At 39.0% G+C, this 15,968-nt stretch overlaps 1 protein-coding gene across 2 annotated transcripts in view; it reads left to right on the top strand.

The window, feature by feature from the left end:
* The window catches only part of ANO10 (anoctamin 10), a 244,863-nt gene that overhangs the window by 165,825 nt on the left and 63,070 nt on the right, over nt 1-15,968 (top strand). The window contains exon 12 of one of the 2 annotated variants that reach the window (XM_005278692.5): nt 4,204-4,320. The exons of the other annotated variant lie outside the window; for it this stretch is intronic. Coding sequence (XP_005278749.2) covers nt 4,204-4,320 — 117 coding nt within the window. The remainder of the gene's footprint in view (nt 1-4,203; nt 4,321-15,968) is intronic. 2 annotated transcript variants of the gene reach the window in all.

Raw genomic sequence — 15,968 nt, forward strand, 5'->3', positions numbered from 1 at the left:
GAAAATTTTGTGCATTTAGGGAGTGTTTCAGTGTTGACATAATGTCAAAGTAGAATTTTTTGTAATGTGGTAGTAAGGATTGAATGGTGGGACTGCACAAGTTGAAATAAATAAATATTTTCTTTGCCATCTCTTAGCCGATGTGCTAACTCCTTCCTTAATCTCTAACTTTGTATGTACAAAAAGAACGAGGAGTACTTGTGGCCCTTAGAGACTAACAAATTTATTTGGGCATAAGCTTTCGTGGGCTAAAACCCACTTCATCGGATGCATGCAGTGGAAAATACAGGAGGAAGATATATATACACAGAGAACAGGAAAAAATGGGTGTTGCCATACCAACTCTAATGAGACTAATCAATTAAGGTGGGCTATTATCAGCAGGAGAAAAAAAAACTTTTGTAGTGATAATCAGGATGGCCCATTTCAAACAGTTGATAGGAAGTAACAGTAGGGGAAAAATTAGCCTGGGGAAATAGTTTTTACTTTGTGTAATGACCCATCCACTCCCAGTCTTTATTCAAGCCTAATTTAATGGTGTCCGGTTTGCAAATTAATTCCAGTTTATGCAGTTTCTCGTTAGTCTGTTTTTGAAGGTTTTTTGTTGAAGAATTGCAACTTTTAGGTCTGTAATTGAGTGACCAGGGAGGTTGAAGTGTTCTCCAACTGGTTTCTGAACGTTATAATTCTTGACGTCTGATATGTGTCCATTTATTCTTTTGCATAGAGACTACATTTGGCCAATGTACATGGCAGAGGGGCATTGCTGGCACATGGAGGGATTTATCACATTGGTAGATGTGCAGGTGAACGAGCCTCTGATGGTGTGGCTGATGTGATTAGGTCCTACGATGGTGTCCCTTGAGTAGATATGTGGATAGAGCTGGCAACAGGCTTTGTTGCAAGGATAGGTTCCTGGATTAGTGTTTTTGTTGTTTGGTGTGTAGTTTCTGGTGAGTATTTGCTTCAGGTTGGGGGGCTATCTGTAAGCGAGGACTGGCCTGTCTCTCAAGATCTGTGAGAGTGAGGGACCGTCCTTCAGGATAGGTTGTAGATCCTTGATGATGTGCTGGAGAGGTTTTAGCTGGGGGCTGAAGCTAGTGGTATTCTTTTACTTTCTTTGTTGGGCCTGTTCTGGAATAGGTGACTTCTGGGTATTCTTCTGGCTCTGTCAGTCTGTTTTATCATTTCAGCAGGTGGGTACTGTAGTTTTAAGAACGCTTGATAGAGATCGTGTAGGTGTTTGTCTCTGTCTGAGGGATTGGCGTAAATGCGGTTGTATCTGAGCTTGGCTGTAGACAATGGATTGTGCGATGTGGTCTGGATGAAAGCTAGAGGCATGTAGGTAAGTATACCAGTCAGGTAGGTTTCCGGTATAGGGTGGTGTTTATGTGACCATCGCTTATTAGCACTGTAGTGTCCAGGAAGTGGATCTCTTGTGTGGACTGGTCCAGGCTGAGGTTAATGGTGGGATGGAAATTGTTGAAATCATGGTGGAATTCCTCAAGGGCTTCTTTTCCATAGGTCCAGATGATGAAGATGTCATCAATGTAGCGCAAGTAGAGTAGGGGCGTTAGGGGACGAGAGCTGAGGAAGCGTTGTTCTAAGTCAGCCATAAAAATGTTGGCATACTGTGGGGCCATGCGGGTAGGGCCTAAGGAGAAAGTCTACATAGGCAGACAATCCTGCTGTCAGGGTGCCTGAGATGATGGGGCATCCAGGATTTTCAGGTTTATGGATCTTGGGTAGTAGATAGAATACCCCTGGTCAGGGTTCTCGGGGTGTGTCTGTGCAGATTTGTTCCTGTGCTTTTTCACGGAGTTTCTTGAGCAAACGGTGTAGTTTCTTTTGGTAACCCTCAGTGGGATCAGAGGGTAATGGCCTGTAGAATGTCGTGTTAGAGAGCTGCCTAGCAGACTCCCGTTCATATTCCAACCTATTCATGATGACGAGAGCACCTCCTTTGTCAGCCTTTTTGATTATGATGTCGGAGTTGTTCCTGGGGCTGTGGATGGCGTTGTGTTCTGCACGGCTGAGGTTATGGAGCAAGTGATGCTGCTTTTCCACAATTTCAGCACTCTATGTAGAAGTCCAGTCAGTTGTTTCAACCTTCAGGAGGAGTCCATGCAGAATCCTTCTTTTTGTAGTGTTGGTAGGAAGGTTTCTGTGGATTAGTGTGCTGTTCAGAGAGGTGTGTTGGAAATATTCCTTGAGTCGGAGACATCGAAAGTAGGATTCCAGGTCACAGCAGAACTATATCATGTTCTTGGGGGTGGAGGGGCAGAAGGAGAGGCCCCGAAATAGGACAGACTCTTCTGCCGGGCTAAGAGTATAGCTGGATAGATTAACAATATTGTTGGGTGAGTTAAGGGAACCACTGTTGTGGCCCCTTGTGGCATGTAGAAGTTTAGATAGTTTAGTGTCCTTTTTCCTTTGTAGAGAAGCAAAGTGTGTGTTGTAAATGGCTTGTCTAGTTTTTGTAAAGTCCAACCACGAGGAAGTTTGTATGGAAGGTTGGGTTTTTATGAGAGTATCCAGTTTTGAGAGCTCATTCTTAATCTTCCCCTGTTTGCTGTATAGGATGTTGATCAGGTGGTTCCACAGTTTCTTTGAGAGTGTGTGGCACAATCTCTCAGCATAGTCTGTGTGGTATGTAGAAAGTAATGGATTTTTTACCTTCAGTCCTTTTGGTATGATGTCCATCTGTTTGCATTTGGAAAGGAAGATGGTGTCTGTCTGTATCTGTATGAGTTTTTTCATGAAGTTGATGGATTTCCACTGCATACGGCTAAATTCAGTGCCATGTATGGTGACAGGTTTCAGAGTGGTAGTATTATCTTAATCATTACCATTACCTCTTTTTTCTATCAGTATTGGCCAGTTTATAGTTAAAGTATGTTTATTGCTGCATAGGCCACAAGACCATTATGTGGGTTTGTATTTCTTTCCATTGCTCCACTGTCCTTTACCTCCATTGCATTATACCAGGTGATTTATTTCTAGCTCTTCCCATCCCACATCTTTACTCTTGATGTTTAGCATATTGTGTTTTGGGTTGTGCAGCCAACTGCATCAAGATGGAACATTTAATTCTTGGACTTGTATTCTCAGAAAAATGAGAGTCAGTGCTCTTTTCCATTTTATGACAATTAGAGCACTGAGTCGGGAAAAAAGTTGGGCATACATGTATATAAATACCATTTAAAGCATGTGTATAAGAACCATTGATGTAAGTGGGACTTAAGCATGTGCTTAAAGTTAAGTTTCCCTGTATAGAGATGCTTTTCTGAATCAGGGCCAAGTTGCTGCCATCAGACTCATGGCAAGTTGCCAGTCCAGTCCTCAGTAGGGTAAACGTTGAGGGGCTCTGGCTTAGATGCTTATGCAAACAACTGTGTAGCCCTCCCACCCCAATAAACACCTGTCTTGATAGCTTGGAACTTGTTGTTTATTGTGGGGGGGGCTGCAGCTTTATGTCAAATACAAAGAGTGATGAACAAGGATTAAGTTTAACTTTGAATTTTCTGGTCTTTGTTGGGTTAAGTGTTTATATAATCCTTTGGTATATAATTATGGCTAATTTGGCCTATTCCTTCCACTCCTTATATTTAGAATATCCTCCCAATTAATGTTGGCCAGTTCACCGCTTCTGTGTATCATTCCAGCTGTAAAGTCCAAATTCCTGTTGTGTTGTATTGTTTTGTAGTCCACCCACTAGGACTTTTAGATTATACTCTTTCTGGGGCAGGAACTCTGTTATTTATTTTTGTATGGCACATTTTACCATTGTATTATGTCATGTAAATCTATTGTGACATATACATCTTATGCTTTCACTATGTACTACAGTTCTTATCGTAGATTCAGATTCCAACCAGGTCAGTATCAATATGAATAGTTTGATTTTTATCAGGAATCACAAATGTATAAATAAAGAAGAATGATACAGGACATAGTGAAAATATAAGATTATAATAAAACAAACCTAATGGACGTACGCGTTTATTTGCAAAGTATAAATAATTGTTGAGCTGGAAAAGTCAGGAGTAATCGTGGCATAGTATGCCATCACTATTTCTCACATAATTAACAATAAATCCTTTTTAGGCATCCTGGAATTAAAATTTGCAGAATGCTTTTGTATTACTCTTCTTTACTTGCCATAAACTGTATAATAGAGTATTGAATTTTTTTTTTCCCCAGCATATTCTACTGGCTTTGAAGTTTGTCATGGCATTTGTGATTCCTGATAAACCACGGGATATCCAGATAAAACTGGCCAGGTTGGAATTTGAATCTCTAGAAGCTCTCAAACAGCAGGTATGGGCAACTCACTTGGGGAAACAAATGTACTAGTTTGGGGGACCAAAAGAAAAGGTAAATTATGGAAATTGTCAGTATTATGCTTCTGTTTCAATTGCATGGTACTAGATATTAGCATCTTAAAGGGGCATACATAGTATCAATCTAAAATGTAAAATCATTTACAAATTGTTTTTAAAAAACCCTATTATTGATGCAGAAGCTTTCAGTGATTTAGTCATTGATCATTCCAATTAAAACAATTTTTGGCTGGAGTTTAACTATCCTTCTGTATTGTTTGCAGCCAAAATAAAACAGTGTTTAACAAAAACAGAAGAAAATGCCTATCAATAAATATGAAATTGATTAGTGTATTTTAATCACATCGACTGAAAAGCAAAAAGCAAACAGCATTAATGCTGAAAAGTAAATTAAATTTTAAAAAGTACTTTAAATTCTAATAATTTCAGTTATTGTTAGGTAACAAAGAGATCAACATTTTTAACCTGACAGTGTCTCATGAATTTGCCTTGAATTTGCCAGATTAAGTCAGGTATCTTTAATTTTTTTAAGAAAACACCCACTTTCTTGTTTATAATGATACTTTCTTTCCTTTGTAAATCTATGGATTTAAAGCTCTCTATAAGAAATGGTGTTCATTGAACTGGCATCACATGTAAATTGTGGTTGGCCACTGTATGGATGAATATTGTTATTGTAAGCACTCTTGGCATGGATTTTTTAAAATAATCATTTCAATATTTGTTTTGGGGGAAGGTTACCAAATAATTATATGAACATTATGTGGAAAAGATAAATTTGATTACATTTTATTACCACAGTCTTAGCATTATTATTTTTTTTATATAATTTACATTTCAATTGTAAGTAACATTTATCTCTTAGGAAAACAATTAGTTAGATTTTTGTACTGCAGAATCTATAGAGGCAAATGCATAGAAGGAGACAGTAGTGGAAACCAGAACTGAAAGTAACTAGTATGTGGTAATCTCAAGTGGTGGGAAGAGATCTCTCAGGTAGAACATGCCTGTATGGCTACCCTCTACAAAGAAAATAGATCATGAGGGAAAATCCATGACCTAGTGGAAAGAGGAATAGCTATGTGGGGGAGGAACTGGGTGGACCTCCATAGGTTCCGAAAAATATTTGACTTTGAAGATATTTGGATATAATGATCCAGTTACAGAAAGCAGACTTACAGGGTAAAGATTAGCAAATAATGTAATTTTGTAATATAGGAAAGCTAAAATGCGAAGTATCTGCAGTAGCTGATTACAATAAGCATTATGCACATAGCTGTCTGTCTACACTGAATTAAATTAATGTTGCATGAAATCATTTATGAAAATAACCTTTTTTATTTCTTTGCTTTATTTATGAACATGGGGATTTCCATCTTAACCTTCATAATTGCCAATATGTAAAAAAGTATTTCAGAGGCCAATTATCCATAAAAATAGGGATTTGGGACCACTGGGTTCTCAGCCACCAGAAAGTTGCATGTGAATTATGATGAATTTTAGGTTTTTCATGTGAGTATTTTAATTCTGGTGGTGGGCTTTCATCTGTTAGTTTTTGGCTCTTCTTATAGATCTTGGGTGAAATCATGGCCCATTAAAGTCAAATGAGAGTTTTACCATTGACTTACTGGGGCCAGGATTTCATTCCTCATCTTCTGTCAGACTAAGAGTAGGATTTAAAGCAAAACCAAGTGAGACAAACAAAAACCCCACTTAGCCCTGTGCTGTCTGTCCCATGTTTTGGACTGTGATTGTGCATGAATGTGATAACTTTTCACAGAAACAAGCACAAAACAAGCATAAACTTTGCAAAACCAACGTTAGGAAACCCCCCAAAGTTTCAGAGTTGAAGTCATATTCACACTCTCTCATCTTTCTTCCCTGCTACTTCAAAGTCCTTAGATGGTATTTTATACAGTGGAAATGAACTGGGGTGTATTAGGGCAGCAGCATCAAATGTTCATATCAACACAAAATTCACGTTCACATTGTCCCAATGGTCACTACTGATTTGCAGAGGCAATATACTTAGAGTATACCAGTTATAGGTGAGTAATCGTCCGTACTCTGTGATCTTCAAGTGAAGTTGGAGAATACACTTTAACAAAAAAAAATCTTCTGTGGTATCTGGCAAAATGTTATATTCATTTCAGCCAAACTGACTCCTGAAATATTACATTGCCATCACTATTAAAAACACATGGTCTTATATGATGTGTATCCCTATCCAGGTCAAGACAGTCTTCCACAATAAAACCATAAAAAATAAAATCCAAATCAAAATTGAATCTAAGACTCTACAATTTAGTTTTGTAGTTCTCTAATGGGTTCATTGTGAAGTTACCAGGAGTTGACAGCAGTCTTACATATCCTCTACTTAACATTTTAAAGAGCAGGACTGCTGCTCTATTTTAGTTGCTCCTTTTCTCTATTTTCATTTTGTAGACAGGCAAAACTAGTTCATCCACTGAAACCTTAAGCACAAGTGAATAAAACCACCTTTGATTAGAATATGCCAGTTGGAATCTACTGAGTGTGGTTCAATATGAATATATTTGTCAGCAGTTAAGACTTAAACTTCCACCCTCACATCTATGCATTAATTACCTTAATATGTGCCTGAGCCCCAAGTCTTCAGGGTTTGTTTTATTAATCATACTGAGAGATGGGAATTCTGCATTTCAGGGGAACTAAAGCCCTCCAGTTCTTTTCATTCTCCATCTTCTTACAGGATAGAGACGTCCTTGCTAGTTTTAGGATACCTATAATTATATGCACAAATAACCACCATCACCTTTTCAGATTTTCCTTGACCGATTCCATGTTATGTCTTTCATAGTTTGAACATGTCATGTATTAAGTAGTGTACTGAAATGGAATGATCTCATGTGGAGACTTGCTTTTATTCTTTAATGTCACATTAAAACAGCTTTGGTTTTCTGGATGTCAGCTGGCAAAATATCTGCACTTCAAAATAATTCATTGACAACATGAAAAGATACTGAGGCATTTATTTTTAAAGCATATTTTCAAGTTCTTTCAGCTTCAAATAGTCAAGATAATCATAGATAAACCTTCTGGCAATAAACATCATCTTAGTAATTTAACTCATTTTAGTTTCAAAATTTGAAATTGATTTTTCTAAAAAACATTTTTTTTAAAAGCCAAAAAAAAATAGTTGTTAGACTTATATGTCACATGGAAGCTTCCTCCTCCCCACTGCTGTGATAAGTGCATACCAAATCCCTCTTCTGACTACTGTCACAATTCCCTGTCCCCCGTTTATTTTAATACATGAGAGATGCTAAAAGAGGGGTTGGTTTTTCCATGCTTGCAGAAGATCCTGATTGAGAATAGCTTTGGGACTTCTGTTCCCTTGAGACAGTAGATACCAGGTGTACATCTCTCCGAAGTACCGGTATATTGCTTGTTGTCTGGGTGTAGAGGAGGATTCCAGCTCTTCTCTGTTCAGACCCATCTGCTGGCTGATTACCTCTTTGACAATGATTTTGCACAATTAGTGTCCCATGTTCCTTGCTGAAAGTAGTATTCCAAAGCAGTGAGGAAGAGGGACTAGAGGTGGTGTGCTCTATTTTGTTATGTGGCCATAATCTTCACCTATTATCTTAAAAAAGGATAAAACTGCAAGAAAGTATGCCTTGGGGAAAAATCAGTAAAGACAGCTTCCTTGTTGAATTGTTTCTTCTTTTTAAGACTCCTCATTAGATAACAGGGAAAGACAGATAAGTGCCTTTAATAATAAATGTATTGAAAGGATAATAGAAACACTCCCGCCTCTATGACACTGGGACTAAACAAAATCATGAAATAGTCTGTGCTCTATTCCATTGAAATCAACAGAATATCAGAGTGTCAGGAATGTCCATTAGCACACGAGGTGTGTGTTTACTGGACATATGTATGTAACTGGCAGATTCAGCAACAATGCTGCAGTTAACACACTGTGCTGCCTGCCTACACTACGTACAGATAGTAAGTAGAGGGTTGTTGACGGTGGGAAGAACGTGAAGGACAGTGGAGGAAAGGAGAGGGAGAGGGCAGAATTGCTCATTGGTTTGTTTCTCTTTCATTTGTTTTGCTATGCAAACTGTTTGAGCACCTGATATTGGTATCTATTATATTTTCTTAACCTAGAAAACTGCCATGTTGTTTTGCAGCCAAATTATTTATAAATCTAACTATCACTCAAAACTGTCATTTGAGCTCAGTATATTACTGGTACCAACTCTCATGTTAGTTGATGTAGATAAAATTTGCATACATTGAAGTAAGGGTGGGGGGGATGTTGCATCTCAGTGAGCATTTCCTTATGGTGAATTATTGTCTTAGATGCTGAAAAGATTCATGCTGATATTGGAGTACTCTGCCAAAAATCTAGTTTCCTGATACAGGCAAAAGTTGATTATGTAATTAAAGCACAAACTCACACATGGTGAGTTTAAATAAAATGGTTATTAATTATTTTTGTCCGTCAGATTTTTTTAAAGAAAGAACCCAAACCTGTTTAAATTTAATTTGAAAAGGCAATTTCTCCCTAGTGAGTAATCTGTTGCTCCCGGACATCCTTTAATATAAGGTTTGTGTGTGTTTGTTAGCAGAAGGGATAGATTATTAATAAAATGTATAAGATTTTCATAACATAATTATCTTTTTATATATATTTTTAGTAAATGTTATCACTCATGGAAGTGAGAGATTTGTAACCAGTCATAGCGGAAACACGCAAACTTGCTCACATAGTTCTCCCAATATACTTTAATCCAAAGCATTCTTGACGCCCTAAAGATGGGCCCTTCTTGAGAGCATCCCTCTGAACCTGTCAATGTAAAAGCATTGGAGGAACCACCCTAAATATAGAACTGGTGGGAAGGGGGCAGGGTGAGAGCCCAAAATGAATTGTGGGGTTAACTTCATTAGCCTTTATAGCATTTTCTGTAATATCAATTTCATGATTCTCTATTTCTGATAACTGAAAAAGTGAGATGACACAGAGTCTATGTGGTATGGAGGTAAATTTACATTTGTAATGAGGGAATGGTTGCATAAGCATAGAATTAGAAATATGTATGAATGTTATGTGATTGTGATTAATTACATGCTGTTAACTGGGATAGGGGGGCAGACTTGCCAGAAAATTTAGTTTTATTTTTTAAACAACCCATTGGCTCTTTTTCTCATCGTTGCCAAAGTTAAATTTGTTCCTAATGTCACATATTGACAGCAGCGAACCATTCTTGCAAAGAAACCTCAGTCTTACCTTTTTCAGCCTCTGACCTAGGAATGGAATTCAACAAAAGTCAAGCCTCTCTCCTCTGCATCCCCCCAACATCCCAGAGCATTGATAATATATCTACAAGGAAATGTGGAGTAAAATGAGTAAGACTAGGTTAAAATTATGCTTAAACCTAAGCACTCTGCAGTTACAGCAGACTTCATAGGTTCAGAATCCACAGGGCTGCCCAATTACATTCTGACTGTCCTGAACACAGTGAGGACAAACTCATCCATTTCACATAAAAATGGGCATAAAGTGCACCAAGAGTTCTGATTTCAAGTGACTGTTGTCAGCCAACTATTAATAGGTATTTAATTTGAGTGAGTTTGGATTTTTATCAAAATTTCAGTATTGTCCTAACTTTTTCCAAAATGTCTTGTCTTCCCTGTTTTGTGTGCTGCTTCCCTGGCCTCCATTCTCCTGGCAGATCACTCTTCAGAAACTGCAGGAGGGTGAGCAGGAGGAAGCCTCGGAATTCCTGAAAAAAGAGACATGCTATAAAAAGGGGGAATAACATTAGCCCAGCGGAGTTCAAACTTCTCATCCTTCTATGTAAACTACCTCTGCTAATCCCTGGTGTCACTGCATTGTTTTCTGATCCTGTTACCATAGGAGAGCTGAAGTGGAGGGCCAGAAAGATCACTGTTACATTAGTGCTGACACTTGTATAATGACTGAGTCCATGCATGTAGAAGCACTGCCCAACTATTGTGATGCCAAGAACTAGTATCTCAGACACCATAATTTTAACCATTTTAAAGGTAGAAACTGGTTCTGCCCACTGACACTATCTGAATATGTATAATTTTTGTTGTATAAAAGGTAGCACTCTGAGATGTGTGCTTTCATTTCAGTGATGTTATACCTGCCAATACGACAAGGACATTTCAGTTGGTGTCTTTCCTCTGAAATTATATGCAATTCCATTGCCAAGTAACACAAAAAATAAAAAGTGACAGTGTATTGTGTGTATAACAGCATAACGTTTACTCTCAGTGTTCATGCATTGCTTTATGCACAGGACCTAGAGTTTGTGTAGCACGTTAGATTTGTTTTCAGTTGTCAGTAGAAGAAATATTAACAAATTGTTCATTGAGGATCACATTCCCTATGCAAATATTTCTCAAACTCTCATTGCGGATCAATTCTTAATGGTGGAATCCTCTTATGGACCATCTCTCTTCCAACTCTCCAATATCTAATTCCTTACCTTCCGTGCAATATCTATAGAGTTTGGTTACTTGAAAACAGTAATGTTAGGACAACATTAAGAAAAGATAAAAATAAGCTCACTTTGGATATGGCTGGTTACGTTACTTCCATACTATATTCCCTATTTTTTTAATCTGTGCTGTTTATTTCTTCTCTCTCGGGGTAGGACTAGCCATTTATTAATACAGATTCTCCACTCTTTTCCTGCATCCTCACTGAAGGAACCTGTTCAGAGTCACTTGGCAGTTTAGTTCTGTCCCCTTGCTGTGTTTTTGCTATTCCTCTGAAGCTGGCATCAGTTGCAAATTTGATTGTTGTGGAATTTGCCCCAGAGAAAAACCTGCAAAGTGAACAGATGGACATGAAGTAGTATGATGCAGTGAAGGTGTTTTTGTCTGATTTTGTTTTTAAGTGTAGTGGCTTAAAAAACCTCTGGGAGTCCTAAGAGCCTTTATCTGTGTTACAGCTAGCAGGAATCATCACTGACATGCATCTCCATTGTGACAGAAACAGCACCGTAGACCCCCACTTGTCCATAGATCAGTTAACAAACCACTGTCCTTTGTTAACAGAGACTTTAAAGACATGTTTTGTCCCTGACCAAAAGTCCTTTACTAGATCTTCTTAAATAAATCTTAAAAAATAATGTACCAATGGCTGAATTGATATCTATACTAAGTTTGGGTGTGACTTTCAAGAGTTTTAGGGCAGCACAGCTGCAGCGTGCTCTGGGGGGCCGGGCGGCACGGCCACAGGCTGCTCTGGGGGGCCGGACGGTGCGGCCACAGCCTGCTCTGGGGGGCGGGGCCTAGCAGCACGGCTGCATCCTGCCAGCCCTGGAGCTGCAGCTGCTTCGGAGGCTGGGGGGAGAGCAGCATGGCCAGAAGTGGAGAGACTCTGGCCCTGCCTCTTCCCTTCTGGCTCTGCTGGCTGTGCTGCCTCTCCTTGCTCCCCCTATTGGGGGGAGGGGCTGTGTCCCACTTCTCCCTCTTTATACCTGTAAGCCGACCCCCTTCTCTGGTGCTTCCCTTTTTTACTAAAAAAAATTCAGCTTATGAACAAGTCTATACGGTATTTGTTTCCTTGCAGAAACCTTGTGACTTCAATCCCTTATAAAGCGTTGCAAGCTTAAGATTATAATATAAATACAAAGCGGTTAAATCCTTGCTTGAAGTAGAAAACTTTACCTATGGAGTTGTGACCAGCACCTCCATGATATATAGTACTGTGGCCAGATCTCTGCAGTTCACACTGTCTGAATAATAGACACAATTCTATGCTATATATTTGATGTGTAACTACTATTTGTGTTTATTTTCATAAAGGTATCTTTTTACTCACAGCAGTCAGTTTTTTAAAGGCTCAACTGATTATTAGCAGCTACTTTTCCCTGGGATAGGTATATTTAAAAGTGGATCTATCTACTGGTGTATTGTGTGTTTAATGTTTTTCAGCAAACATTTATCATACTGGATAGTTTTGAGGGCAAAACTGTTACACTAAGATACAAATTTCGGAGACTCTGGTTTAAAACTCAAAGGTTCTTAGCTTTTTAGGTCAAATTATCTCATATCCTCTGACCATGTTTGCATGCATGTTAGAACTAAAATGCCACTTTTTTTTTTTTTAATTCAGATGCTGTGTTGCTTTTCTGTTGCCACGGTTAAAGAGAAAATACCTAGTAGTTAAAGCCCAAGTTTCAGACATAATCATAAGATACTTAGAATCTTATACTGAAATTCCTGCAGATTTTACTTTTCTTATACTTGATCACTGACATCTTAAAACAATACTACTTTTGTTAGACTCATAACAACAGTGCAATTTATGCTCTTTTTACTGTATTGACATCAATGTAATGATGCTGGTGCAAAAATGAAAAATGCTTTGGCCCAATAAAGTAAGATAGCCATTCAAGTTTTTATTAAATAAAAAAATATTTCAGTTTCCGTAGACATGACATGTGTAAGAAATCAGTTTCCTGAAAAGGTATTTTTTATGAATGAATAGGGAAATAAAAGCTATTTTTAAGATTTAAGGGAATGATTATAATGGGGAAATGGTTTTAAAAATAAGCATTATATACTATACAATTACTTTACAGTCACTCTTTAAAAGCAAATAATAATTTTTTATTTTTTTCTAAAAGTAATGAACCTGGCTGATATCCATGCACGTGAAAAGCACTAACTGAACTAAAAAGATATATTTCCTTAAAGATATTTTCAAAATCTGTTCCTTAATTGTTGAAAATAGTAGTTACAAACAAAGGATTTCCTCCCACACTCTTAGCACATATTTATCATCCACTCAGCTAACTATTGCATTGCTAATAAATAAGGGGAAGAAACTTTTGTGAAAAACAGGGATTTCTCCTAACTCTAGCAAATGGCTGTGCTATGATAAGAGCTCCTGCACACACAGCCAGCAACCTGATATGTTTTCACCTGGTTAGTCTGTCATCAGAATCGTCTCTGATTCCAGGCTGATGAGAGGTTGAATTTGTAAACCTAGGTGTACTTACAGATGTTTTTTACATCTCATATCCCTGAGTTAAAGTGGAGGTTGGGAAAAGGGAGGTGCATTCTGATGGTCAAAAATCCTGGAGATCATTTGGCTGTCACAATATGTGAAAGTTATGTAACATGTATAAGTATATTATATAAGTGTTCTCCAGTGCTACAATCCATTAGCTGTTATTTTAAAACGAATTACAGCTAGAGTATTAAAGAATATTAGAAAAATGTACTGAAAAAATATGATCCTAAATGATGTCTACAGTAGTAGTAGCAGTAGGGTGACCAGACAGCAAATGTGAAAAATCGGGACAGGGGTAGGGGGTAATAGGAGCCTATATAAGAAAAAGACCCCAAAATCGGGACTGTCCCTATAAAATCGGGACATCTGGTCACTCTAAGTAGCAGCAGCAGTTTTGAATGAGTGATCATTCTTATGAATATATTAAAAGTAATAGGATGGTTTGTAATAAAGAACAAAGTTGAATGCACATCAATAATTTAAAAAGTTAATTTAGACAAAGTGAATTTGAATTTAAAAAGGGCTTATCAGAGACTAAAGCTCACAGTACAGCACAATATTTTTATTTCACTGCGCTGTTTCAAATGGTGTTATGTTGAAGTCACTGGAAGAAGGAAGTCATTCTTTATTTTCAATCTAATTCAGTATCCCTTTCCCCTTAATTTGGAATCGGGAGAGCTGCAGTTGAGTTTATACAACTTTGTCTGCCATCACTATTAAAGTCCTCCAAAGATCTGGCCAAAGTTCTCCAATGACATCAGTAACAGCTCCCTCCCCTACCCTTATAGAAAGGATCCAAGGGCTCCCTAGCACATCAAAAATAATAGACCCGCTAATGGAGGAGACATACTCTTTTTCATTTTTCCATCTTTATGTAACAGGGAATCATCTCTTGCTAACCTCCTTCATAGGTATCACATTGGGCATTAGGGAGGGACTCAAGAGATTGTTCTGTAAGCAGAAAAATGCATGAGTGTCGCAATGAACAAGCCCCCTTCGTATCCTCCTCCAGGGTCCATCAGTCCAGTATTCATATGGTCATTAATCATGGCCCTACTGGGAACCCTAGGGTATGCTACCCTTTCCGCACAAGCCAGCATTCACTGTCGCCTGCTTATAGGATTAGATCTTCTTGTTAAGTGGTAGTATAGACCTTCCCAATCAGGTCAGTTGGTGCAGTCACAGATCCTAGAGAAACAGGAGGAGGAGAGTGATGATGATCAGCATGCCAACACAGAGGAACTATTGATCCCAGCTATAATTTCATCCTTCTTCCCTGGTGAGGCAGGAAATTCCTCCATGCCTTGTCTCATGGACAACTTTAAGGCATTCCAAGATTTGATGACACACATGGCTGAAACCACTGGAGGTAGTTTGCAAGAGAAATAGAACAAGCTGCTACACTTTCTGCATCCTTTCATGCCTGGTAGGATTGCCATGCCTAATAATGAGGGATTGTTGGACCGTGCAAAGGAATTGTGACAAATTCCAGCATCAGTGTCTACTACATTCAAAAGAGGGTGCATGTACCTGGTGCCAGGATTACTTACTGTAGATCCTGCTCAAGGGCATCGGATTTCCTGAACTTCTCTGCAGACTGCTTTGGATGTGTCTAAGACCACTGCCTGCACTATGGCCACATCTGGGGCAATGTGAAGATCCTTCTGGCTCCAGTCATCAGGGATACCCAGGGAAGTTCAAACAATTATAGAGGATCTGCCTTTTGAGGGCTGTGACCTCTTCAATTCCAAGATTGACAAGATTCTAGGGCTAACTTGCACTCTCTGGGCTTGTGCACCCCAGTCCCAAGGAGAAACCAAACCAGACCTCAAAGCTCTTTCAGGCAGTGTCCCTCTGCCCTATGCTACATTCCAACACTTCCCCCTCCCCACCCCCCGACCCGTGCCGGACATAGATGCTAGTAGATGTCCTAAGGTAGTGAGCCTTGCACCTGTTCCTCTTTGGGTTGGGCACTGGACCCCTTTGCTTAAATGGGTCCAGAAGCCCCTGTCACCAAAACCCAATCACACCCACATGAGTCCTGAAACCATTTTTATGAAAGAATATTAGGCAAGGGAATGGGTGTACAATAGACTGTAATAGGAAAGGGAAATTTAAGGGAATTCAGCAACAGTGAAACAATAGCACAGTTCCTTCCCCTACCTGAAGAGGTGCCAAAAATCTTTACACCCTCACCTGAGGCCTCTGATCCCAGTGGTGGTGTACATAAAGCTGAGATGTGCTAGCCTGGTGAGATGAGGCTCCTCTGGTGTCTGCTCAGTCTGGACGTCCAGCCTGGTGAGGTATGTTACTCCTCGGCTACTCAGCCATCATCTTCTCTCAGAACATGCGTGAGCCTAAATCAAGACTGCTCACAACAGGTCCCAAGCTAGAAGTGTCCCTCACAGGTCCTTTTTCCAGGCTCATGCACATCTACACCAGAGAAACAGTCTTTCTTCTTTGAGTGATTGTTCACATATATATTCCACAGCAAGTGTATGTGCACTCAGTGCACTCTAGTCTGAGACTTTTTGCAGTAGTACCACTGGGCGACGCATGCATCCCTGCTATCAGGCAAA

Source organism: Chrysemys picta, chromosome 2 (assembly GCF_011386835.1).
Source record: "Chrysemys picta bellii isolate R12L10 chromosome 2, ASM1138683v2, whole genome shotgun sequence".
NCBI lineage: Eukaryota > Metazoa > Chordata > Testudines > Emydidae > Chrysemys > Chrysemys picta.